The sequence below is a fragment of the Myotis brandtii genome, unplaced genomic scaffold (assembly GCF_000412655.1).
Source record: "Myotis brandtii unplaced genomic scaffold, ASM41265v1 scaffold793, whole genome shotgun sequence".
Lineage (NCBI taxonomy): Eukaryota > Metazoa > Chordata > Mammalia > Chiroptera > Vespertilionidae > Myotis > Myotis brandtii.
Genome location: NW_005371193.1, coordinates 518,984 through 530,554, shown reverse-complemented (window position 1 = coordinate 530,554; position 11,571 = coordinate 518,984). Strand labels below are relative to the sequence as shown.

Below are 11,571 nucleotides of genomic sequence, written 5' to 3'. Positions count from 1 at the left end.
AGTGTTGGCCTGACCGCCCCCTATATTATTACACCAAAGGGGACTCATCCACTGCGCCTTGAAGGAGAAAGGAAGTGATCACGGGGCCACTGGGGAGGGAGCCATGGGACAGGGAGGAGCCCTTGGTGCCTGAGTGGGCCCAATGGGCTGACTTCATGGCTCCCAGCCTTAGAGATATTTCACCTCTCCAGCCTCCTCTGCTCCCTCACCCTCTCCTTGCCCCACAGCTCCATCCCCTGTCCAGCCCTTCACATGGGCAGGTTGCTGGCACATGCCCAAAGAAAGGCTCCCCTAGAAACACCAATCAGAAAGGACATATGCACCCCTATGTTCACAGCAGCACAATTTACCATAGCTAAGATTTGGAAACAACCCAGGTGCCCATCAGCAGATGAGTGGATTTAAAAACTGTAGTACATTCACATCATGGAATACTACGCAGCTGCAAAAAAGAAGGATCGCTTACCCTCTGCGACAGGATGGAGGGACCTGGAGAGTATTAGGCTAAGCGAAATAAGCCAGTCAGAGAAAGACAAGTATCACATGATCTCACTCATAGTATGTGGAATCTAATGAACAACATAAACTGATGAACAAAGTAGATCCAGAGGCATGGAAGCAGGGTATTAGCATAACCAATGGACACAGGCACTGGGGCGGTGGGGCAGGGAGAATGGTTGGGGGGGTCAGTTGGGGAAAAAGGAGACATATGTAAAACTTTAGACAATAAAATAAAAGAAAGAAAGGCTCCCCTGATCTCCCCCCTTCCTCCCTCTGCTCAGATGACAATGAGTGTCTGAGGGACCCCTGCATGGGGAAAGGGCGCTGTGTCAACCACGTGGGCTCCTACTCCTGCCTCTGCTACCCTGGCTACACACCGGCCACCCCAGGGACCACGCGGGAATGCCAAGGTAAGCCCTTGCCCTTGGGATGGGCACAGGACCCCTCAGAGAGCTGAAGTGGAAGAGGATCCAGGCATCGTCAGCACTCAGCTCTGTGGTGTGGGAGTGCGGGGCCCAGGGAACCAAGACCAGGGCTCTGAGCGGGACCTGGGAGAAAGCCGACTCCCCTGACACCGGACTTGAGAGGTCAGAATCTGAAAAGCAGCAGCATGCCCCAAGGCTCAGGGAGCTGTGGCTAAAGCCCCGAGTGTGGGGGTCCAGGGAGAGGAGGACTGACAGCCAGGCCCCCACATTCTGAGCGACAAGGAGCTGTTTTCCTTGTGGTAAGGAGGGCGACCCGTGAGGATGCCGAGTGAGACCCCGGCAGACGGGGGAGAAACCGTGCCTCCGGGAGAGGCGCGTGGGCCCTCTGTAGCTGGTGCCTGCAAGGCTTTGAGCTCCCCAAGGAAGCCCTGAGGGGTAACGGTGCCTCCAACACAAGCCCTTTAACGTGCAGCAATCACACTGGGATACATGCGTCTTCACAGAAGAGACCACAGAGAACATGAGGCAGCGCTTTCCAAGCCGGGACTTGAGATTCTTAACCCATTTGGGTTCTTCTCCTGGACAATGGCACTGCCTTCTGAGGGCCCACATTGTGGTTCTGGCCCGGGCAGCCCAGCAGTCCCTCGAGGGCCCTCCACAAAGCTGTGTGTCCTCCCATTGCCAGGGACCCTCCAGGACCTGGCCCCCTCGCCGATTGTGGGGGGAAAGGGAGCAAAGGAGACACACCACTTCTTTAATCGGAGGCTGGGAGCCTTGTGTGCATCATTCATTCAGCACTCAAGCTCTGAGCACCTATGTGCCAGGAGCCGTGTAAGCTCTGGGGACAGTGGGAAGAGTAAGACATGAATGGTGGCCCCGGGGCGTGAGGAAACAACTGGTTCTGTGTGGAAGAATGGGAAGGTTTCCCTCTGGGCGTGTTGGAGCTGGGGCAGAACCATCACATGAGCACTCGCTACATGCTGGCACTGTCCTAAGCGCTTTATGAAGCTCATTATCCCAACCCCGTGCAAGAGAAATCCTTATACCCATTTTATAGTTTAGCAAACTGAGGTTCAGAGAGGTGGATTGAAACACCCAGGGACCTCACACCTAGTTGTGGCAGAGCTTTGCTTCCAACAACACCCTCCCTTACACACAAAGTGAAGGACTGGGGGGCATGGAGGGCATTCCAGGGAAAGGGAACCATTTCTGCAGGGAGCAGGGTAGTGGACAGACAGGCCTGGCACGCTCTGGGAATAATGCCAAATCCAGTGTGACGGGGGTGCGGGGCATGGGGAGGAAGTGGCAGGGGCGGAGGCCAGTGGTGAAGTGTCATGAGTGCCAGGCTGAAGTGCTTGGACGCTGTCCCACAGGCTCTGAAGGCAGAGGGTGGCGATTCGCTCAGCTGGCTTTCAGGGAAGTGACCCAGGCAGCAGTGCTCCCAACAACTGGAGCTGGCGAGGGGAGAGGTTGGGGCAAGGGGCGTCTCTAGGCTTCCTGGCCTTGGCAGTGTTGTGGGCCAGAGGCACTGCTCTCGGCAGGCCCAGCCCTGGGCGCTGGCTGCGGCAGGGAATGGTGTCACCAGGACTGGCCCAGATAAGGGATTCTGCTCTGTGCCAGCCTGGGTGTCCGGGATGTCTCTGCCAGACCTGACAGCTGGGAGAGGAGGGAAGGAGCTCAAGGTCAGCTGTCTCCCTGTGGGGTCTGGCTGCCACATAACGAGGCCTTACCCAGGAGAACACTTCCAAATGTTACCAGTCTCAGAAAACAATATGTCATTATGGAAATTATTTACTTTATGAATTATTTCATTAATGTGCTATTTCTAGAATTCGAATAATATAAATATAATTGATTAATATAAATGATTTGACTATTAAATACTTAAAATAAGTGGGGTTTGGTGAATATAGCAAAACTGAGGCCAGGCTGAGCAGTGGAGAACCTTGATAGAGGTTAAGCAAGGGAGTGGCATGAGCAGGATTGGGCTTTTGAGCCATCATGGGCACTAGTCTGCTTTGGGACAATGGAATAAGCCTCACTGATAGTTCCTCAGCTGCCCAACATGCTGTCTCTCACTTGCTGCTTAATCCCTAACCTTTAAGGAGGCTGTAAGAATTCTAGGACCAGATCAATACAGGGGATGTATTGGGGTCAGGAGGGGGACTGTTGGCTTCCTCAGATCACGCCCTGTGGTCACCTGACCTCAAGGCCAGCCCTTGCATTGTGGTGAGAAGACAGCTATAGGGTCCCCATGGGCCCCAGAAGTAGCCTCCCTCGGAGAAAGGAACTCGAGAGTTTGCAGAGGCCTGAGCTAGGTCAGTCTCAGACCTGGCATAGAAGCCCCCTGCCAATCATGGCACAGCAAGGATGCTGTCCCCTCCTGGGCCTCAGCATGAGTGTCCTTGTCCTTGGCCTCTGAAGGGAATGTCCCCGGACCCCCTGCAGGGCTGGCTCCAACTCAGGCCTTTTCCGTGTGTTTGCAGACATAGACGAGTGTGAGCAGCCAGAAGCATGCCGTGGTGGGCGGTGCACCAACACGGAGGGCTCCTACCACTGTGAGTGTGATCAGGGCTACATCATGGTCAGGAAGGGACATTGCCAAGGTAAGGAAGTGGGTGCCACCCCACCATCTCCTGTCCTTCCCATGCACTGATTGCCCCAACTCCCGTTTCTGCTTGTCCCTGATGGGATAGGGCCCCTTGATGCCAAGCCCACTCCTATGGACAGAGGCCTGTCTGGGAACTTTTGAGCTCTTGCATCCCCTCAGCAGTATTTTGGCATCCTGCCTGCCCCCTGAAGCAAGTTCATGTACATGAGACCCCGGAACATCCCCGTGTACTCCTGTGCCCCTCACCGTGAGTCATGGTACTCTCCTTGTGCAGAGAGAAGAAATCAGTCTATCTGGGAGGCACCTGGGCCTCAACCTTGGCCTTCTTGCTAAAGCATGTAGGCTGTGAGCTCCTTGGAACTGGACCATATCCTCAACGACCCATGATAATTGTCTATGTGTTGGACACCCCAACGAATTTTAGTTGAAAGAATGAATGAGCCCCTATCCTTACTCCATTTTTCAGGCCAAGATGTGGCTGTGACATTGCCAACTGGCTTGAACCTGCCACTATTATGCCACCTCTTGGCAGCTCTGCCACTACCACCTCCCTGCCAGGCTTGGGTATCAAATGCCTGTAAGAGGCTTGGGTTATGTGTTTCTAAGACTGGCTGAGAAAGGAATACATGAGGGTAATTCAAGGTTCTCTCTGGAGAGAAATCTTGCACCAGATCTGAGGTTAGGCCCAGCCTCCAGGCTTTTCCTGGCCAGGACTTGCCTGGATTCAGAGGGTCATGGAGGTGAGGGGTAAGTGTGTGTGCCTTGTGAAGGGCGAGCCCCGCTTCCCAATGCACGACTACAGAAGCAAAGTCCAGAGTCCTAGAAGGCCCTAGCCAAGGTGGCTGGGGTTGTAGGACAGAAAACTGAGCGCTACACCCCCGCCCCCCGGTATGTTACCTTCCACTCTCAATGCCTTCCTCTTGGTGCTCCCCCTTTAGAACTCAAGGCTGCACGATCAAAGCCAGAGCCCCTTGTTTTCATTAGCACGATGGAGACAGGCAGCCTGGCACCTCCAGGAGAATAGAGAGTGAAGGGAGTTGCATTTGATCGGTGCCTACCATGTGCCAGGTAGTATGCTAGGTGTCTGTCAGATGGCCTCACTTAAGCCTCACATATGAATTTGACCTTAGACTTTATTAAAAAGAAAAGCAAAACTAAAGGAAATGAACCAAGCAAACACCAGGACATTAAAAAGATCAGATATATGCTAACCAGTCCATGATAGGGGCACAGGGTCTGGTGGAGGCGGGCTTGGGTTTGACTCTTGTCTCAATGTTTGAAAATTGAAACCATCATGGCCTCTCAGAGGCTCTAGTGAGGACGGAATAAGCCATACAAGGTGCACATGCAGACCCTTGGTGAACACGGAGAAGTGTTACTATCTGAGAGCCCCATTCCTTTTCACATCTAGGCCCCCTCCCCCCGCCCCCATGTCCCAGATCACACCTCTGGGTGTCTCCTCCCCTTCCGGAGGAAAGGCTCCAGACACACACCTCAGCTGGGAGGCCAGGCTGAGCTCCAGCCCAGGGCAGACACTGAAGCTGTTGAAAGAAAGACTGATGCAGGCTGCACACGTCTCCAGGTTTCCATCAGTAACCACAGACCCGGCCCTGCACCCCGGAGCCCAGTCAATTTCCTCTCCTTCTTTCTTCTTTTTCCAACTGAGAAACCACTCTCTTTACCTAAACTCAAAGTCTCTGCTGAAAGGCCTGAGTGGTCTGGACAGCAGCCCAGCTAAAGTCTCAATGGCATGTCTTCTGTACCAAGACTCTGGGTTCCCATGGAAAGGGGTTCCATTCCCCTGCAGACTGCCAGGGCTTTGCTCTCCCCCACCCACATCCAAGGTCACCTGAGCCTCTAGCCCCTGATTAAGCACCTCCCACCCTGCTTTCTCTCAAGGAGCAGGGGTGGGCGCCCTTCCATTTCCTGGTGCGAAGGCTGGGGCGCTGGTGGAGAAGCTCTGGAATTCTCCCAGTGTGGACAGCAGGTTGGCAAGCTGGTCCCTGGAGTGAATGTTTCCATGGGTCTTCTGGGGTCTCTTCAGCAGCCTCATACCAAGAGGGTATGAAGTTTTAGTCACATGGTCTCATTGTTTGATCCACAAACATTTGGGGAGTGCCAGCTGTGTCCCAGCCATGGGCTAGGGATATAACAATAAGTAAGAATGATAGCTCCCACCCTCATGACCAGGGTGAAAACTACCAAAACATACCGTAATCTTAGATTAAAATTCAAACCCTAGCCCTGGCTGATGTGGCTCAGTGGTTGAGCGTCGATCTATGAACCAGGAGGTCACTGTTTGATTCCTGGTCAGGGCACATTGAGCTCGGTTTGTGGGTTCAATCCCCAGTAGGGGGCATGCAGGAGGCAGCCGATCAATGATTCTCTCTCATCATTGATGTTTATATATATATCTCTCTCTCCCTTTCCCTTCCTCTCTGAAATCAATAAAAAATATATTAAAAATAAAAATTCAAACCCTAGACTAGGCAGAAAATCAGGCTCCACTCCAGGCACCAAAAGGTTAATGGAACAGCCTCAGTAAATCTGGTGACAATAGAGGCAGTGCCTTTAACAGGGACTGGTTAGATGTGGCCACCACTTCATGCAGAATCTTTATCTGGCTCCTTTTGATTGGTCAGCTAATGGCTCCCATTTAGAAGAGGCCTTCCCTGGCTCAGGTAGAGACTAAGGGCTGCTTTGCTCTTCTGCCCTCCCTCTCCCACTTGCCGACAGACCTCTCAGATGTGATCATCGCTGGCTGGGGCTCTGAGGAAGGAAGGAAGCCGTGGCCTCCCAGGATACACGAGGTTATGTTGCACTAACCAACAACTCCAATCTTAGCGACTTAGAGCACAGCAAACTTTTAAAAAAATGTTTATGAGTTCATTTGAGCCAAACTGATGACATATGCTGGGAGCAAGATCTCAAATGTTCCCAGAAGACAGCAAACTTTATACCAATGCCACATGTCCATCATGGGTCAGCTGGGTTTCCTAGCTCTAGAACCAAGCTAAAGGAATAGCCACATCGAAGGTCACATCGAAGACTAGGGGTCCTCTTCATTCTCTCCATCTCTTTCTCGAATGTGGACAGAAGATGTCATTATAGAACAGAAAGAGAGCTCTGCAGCGTTGCACACAATTAAATGCCTTGGTCCATAAATCACACACTTCGTGCACCGCCTCCACAGATGTGCCCAAATAATTTGGGACAGGACAGACCTCAGGGGTTTTTGCCGCTGGCAAATCTAATCTCCTTCCTACACTGCCTGAAACCTGTAGGCGAGATCTGAAGACTTCATTTTTTTCTCAGTGTGGTCTTAGAGGAGGATCCTTGCCTCCGCTTGTTCTCCTTCTCTTCATCCCTGAAGTCTCGCCTTCCTGAAGCAGGGATCATTCCCAGTGGCTTGGCCCAGCCTCCTTCCAGTACCTCGGCCAAGGCCAGCAGGCCATGGTGCTGGCTGCTGTCTCCTGGGGGTGGTCTTAGATCCTTCATTCCCTCCTTCTCTGTCTCATTCTCTCTATCTCTGTCTTTACAGAAACCCTTAGAATAGTTTAGCTTGGTGTCACCACACACAACTAGAGCTCTTGGCTGCCCTCTTTCCAGAGGTGAGCCTTATCTCAGTGTCTCCAAGATTACGTAGGAGTTCTCAGTATCTCCTTGCAGTTACCCACCTGACTAACCACCTGCCCTGTGAATGGAATGTCTTCTTCTTCTTCGGGACCCTCAGGATGAAATTTTAGTCTTGAGAGGGCCCTGAAGACAGAGGGCTTTGATGTGTCCGGTCTTCTACAGGCCACACAACCTCAGGGAATTTTAGTCTTGAGAGGGCCCTGAAGACAGAGGGCTTCTACAGGCCACACAACCTCAGGAGACACTTATTTTCACCCTCCACTGCAGTACCCAGGTCCTGTTCTATAATGACATCTTCTGCCTTTAGTCCCTTGGCAGAAAGCCCGTGTCTGACCCTTGGCCCTCCCTTCTGCATTTCCTCCATGGGGCTGAGGAGGTCTTCCTCCTGAGCAGTAGGGCCTCTGAATCTGCATAAGCAGGTAGACTTCCTCCAAGACAACGACAGTTACCCACTTAGGGAGAGTAAACCTCCATGTTTCTTTTGGAGCTCAGTCAACCTGTGTGTCAGGACCGGGAGCCTTGACACTGGGCTGGAGGAGTATAGTGTTTTCCTGCAGCCCCAACCCAGAGTTCTCTCCCTGTGTTAGGACCTTCCTAGCTCAGCCAGATCCCCTGGGGTCTTGGATATGGACTCCCGAGATGCCAAGTCACATGGGGAAGAACCCTGTGTGCAGTTCCTGGGAGCAAGATATCCATCCTCCTCCTTGTTGTCACTCTCCCTCCCACAGCTAGTGGTAACCACAGCCTGCTGCTCCTCTCCCTCCTGGGTCCCCTCTTCCCCTGCTTGTCTGGTTGGTGCTCGGTCTCATCCTTTCTGGCTCAGCATGGGTGCTGGGAGCTCTACATGGTCCTTGGCTGGAAGAAGTCTTCTCTCCAGCATAGAAATCTTGCCAATATCCACCCTTAGCTCTGCATCAGCCTCAGGGCTGGTCCTGGTCACATCGAAGACTAGGGATCCTCTTCAGTCCTCATTTTCTGGTACAGGAAGCCCATTTTGCCTTCATCACCTAGCTGGTGATCTATTCTGGGGCTTGCTGTGCCAAGCACATACAATCCCAGTAATTGTCACCTCTTATAAAAAAACAAAACAAACAAACAAAACACAGGAGTTCATCAAGGGAAATAAGAAGGCTGTTCCCAGCCTAGGTGCCCATCAGCAGATGAGTGGATTAAAAAACTGTGGTACATCTACACAATGGAATACTACACTACTATAAAAATAAAGAACTACCATTTGCAATAATATGGGTGGACCTGGAGAGCATTATGCTAAGCAAAATAAGCCAGCTGGAGAAAGATAAATATCACATGATCTCACTCATTTGTGTACTATCACGAACAACATAAACTGATGAACAAAAATAGATCCAGAGACATAGAAACATCGAACAGATCGTCAAACCTCAGAAGGAAGACAGGGGAGATAGTGAGGGGTAAGAGATTAACCAAAGGACTTGTATGCATGCATATAAGCATAACCAATGGACACAGACAGTAGGGGGGTGAGGGCATGTGCTGGGGGGTGGGAGCAGCCAAGGAGAAGTCAATGGGGGGGGGGAAGGAGACATATGTAATACTTTCAACAATAAAGAATTAAAATATTTTTTTTAAAAAAAGGCTGTTTCCAACAGCCCAGCTCACTAAGCAGCCCCAACCCAGAGGTCTCTCCCTGTGCTAGAACCTTCCTAACTCGATCAGATCACCTGAGGCCCTGGATATGCACTCACCCTCCCACAGCTAGTGGCAACCACAGCCTCTGCACCCACCCAGGGAATCTCCCTTCCTAAAGCTCTTCCACCTCTCTCTTTGTCCAGGACAGTGGGTGGAAAGCGGATCTGGGAACACAGGACAACACTCACTTTTTCCTACTTTCCATCTGTACAGAAACTGACATTCTTTCCTCCCAACCAAGGGCAGGGTCAGGATTTGCTTCCTCACAGACCTCCCCATGTGCTGTGGTTCCCAGGGATGACCAAGGGAGGGGCTGCTATTTTGCAGATATCGACGAATGCCGTCACCCTGGCACCTGCCCTGATGGGAGATGCGTCAACTCCCCCGGCTCCTACAGTTGCCTGGCCTGCGAGGAGGGCTACAGAGGCCTGAGCGGGAGCTGTGTAGGTGAGGGCTGCTTGCCAAGGTACTAAGAGGACTGTTTGGCCTGGGACCTCTGGTTGAGCCCACACACAGGGAGAGAACGAGGTGGGCAGAGGGACACGGTTTGGAGGCTATTGTCCTTTGTGAGCCGGCTGGGTTCCCAGATGACGTTGGGCATGAGGTGGGTGTGCTTCAGTTACTGATGCTTCGCTCTCTGAATCAGCTAGGGCGGGGGCCACTTTGGCTCCTTGGTCATATCCGTTCGGGAGCTACAGCCCAAGGTCCCAGAAGCCTCTGAGGCTGGATCCTGGGTAGAGCGAAGTGCCAAGCATCTTAGGCAGAGGCTGACTGATGGTGTGAGCTGGCAGCCAGGCCCTGCTGTGGTTTCCTGGGAGGAGGGGTCTTTGGCTCCCCTGCATCCCAACAGCAGTATCTAGACAGCACCGCCCAACTGGACAGTGGGTGCTCTTCTCCCTGCAGAGGGGGCTGCGTGTCAGCTGTAGGAGGAATGCTCTTTTCCCTCCGCCCCTGCAGGAAGGAGGGCCGGGGTGCAGAATGCCAGGAGGGACTGGGCTGTGAATAGATGCTTTGAGGCTCTGGAGAGGGCAGACATTTCCCAGGCCCTTGACACTGCCCTTCAGCCACCCAGGCAGAGCTTGGCCTTTCTCTGCATGGCCCACTCACCTAGAGGAGCTGGTTGTGAGGCTGGGAACATGAGCTCATAGAATGTTGGCAGGTAGGAAGCCAGAGAGGGTCAGGACCACTGGAAGGTGAGTCCCGGGTCCTGGACACTTCACTCCAGGTGTCCTGGGAGGGGCCAAACCAGGGCTGAGGGACCTACCCCCTTTTCTGGGACACATGCAGGGTTCTCAGTGTTACTAGTTAGAGATGAAGTGAGCTCCATGGGGAAGGGCACCCTGCCCTGCTTGGGTGAGTGGGGCCAGGAGCAGGAATGACCTCGTGGCCTTCGCAAGGTGGCCTCTGGGTCCTCTGCATGGTGGTTCCTTGGCCTCATAATGGAGATCCTCTAAGCCTGACTAGGGACTGCCTGGAGGAGAGGAGGCCAGCTCGCTACCCTGGACTTCTCCCCACAGATGTGAACGAGTGTCTGACCCCCGGGGTCTGCGCCCATGGAAGGTGCTACAACCTGGAGGGCTCCTTCCGATGCTCTTGTGAGCAGGGCTACGAGGTCACCTCAGATGAGAAGAGCTGCCAAGGTACAAAGATGCTGAAGCAGGCTTCCTCCACAGCTCACCAGCCCGCAGCTCCTTCCCTCTGTACACACACTCCCAGTCCACCCTGGTCCCGCATCCCAACCATGCTACCCAACACATTGCTGCAAGTCCCCGCCTTTCCCCTGTCCCCACCCACCTGTCAGTCTGCTGTCCTGGCACGTCTGTCCTGCAGAGTCCCACACAGCACTCATGGCCTGTTTCAGATGTCAACGAGTGTGCCAGCCGGGCCTCGTGCCCCACAGGCCTCTGCCTCAACACGGAGGGCTCCTTCGCCTGCTCAGCCTGCGAGAGTGGTTACTGGGTGAATGAAGAAGGCACTGCCTGTGAAGGTAACCCTGGGGAGGGGTTGGCAGAGAGGGACCGAGAATGTAATGTAGTCTCTCCTACCTCCCAACGAACACTCCATTTGTCCCCTAGCTTTGGGCTAATGCTGAGGGTCTCCAGGTTAGGCTAGAAGACCCTGTATATGGACTTGGCCCCAAGGAGAGCTTCTACTGTCATAATCCTCAAGTTTAGAGGTGAGGACAGGAGGAAAGGGGAGTTTGAGACCAGAGGGAAGCTGATGGTAGAGTTGCCCAGGAGCATTCTGGGGAAGGGGTGCTGAGATTGCCCTAGAAGTCCACAGCCAGGGCTGCCCCTCCCCAGGGGCCTGGAGAGAGTCCTACACGCTCAGAGAAGGCGGCCAGAGGCCTAGGAGGTTCCTGCCTGACCAGGTGGAGGGAGCCCTCCCCAGCCCCCAGGTGACAGCTGCTGTCTGCCCCAGACCTAGACGAGTGCGCCTTCCCGGGAGTCTGCCCCTCAGGAGTCTGCACCAACACTGCCGGCTCCTTCTCCTGCAGGGACTGTGACCAGGGCTTCCGGCCCAGCCCCCGGGGCCACACCTGTGAAGGTAAGAGCCCCTGTGGCAGAGGAGGGAGACCAAGCCATCACCCTTAGAGAAAGGAGTGGCCAGGACACAGCAGGGGCTGTTCCCAGACTAGGGGCCCCTCTATCCATCTCAGATGTCGACACCTGCAGATCTGGGGCCGGGGGCTGGTGAGCCCTGGGTCACATGCTTCAGCACGCATTG

The 11,571-nt window shown here is 53.6% G+C and overlaps 1 protein-coding gene across 1 annotated transcript in view; it reads left to right on the top strand.

The window, feature by feature from the left end:
* Positions 1-11,571, top strand: part of LTBP2 (latent transforming growth factor beta binding protein 2) — a 99,765-nt gene that overhangs the window by 76,693 nt on the left and 11,501 nt on the right. The window contains exons 17-22 of the mRNA XM_014531165.1: positions 739-911; positions 3,413-3,532; positions 9,172-9,291; positions 10,362-10,484; positions 10,706-10,831; positions 11,266-11,391. Of these exons, the coding sequence (XP_014386651.1) occupies positions 739-911; positions 3,413-3,532; positions 9,172-9,291; positions 10,362-10,484; positions 10,706-10,831; positions 11,266-11,391 (788 nt within the window). The remainder of the gene's footprint in view (positions 1-738; positions 912-3,412; positions 3,533-9,171; positions 9,292-10,361; positions 10,485-10,705; positions 10,832-11,265; positions 11,392-11,571) is intronic.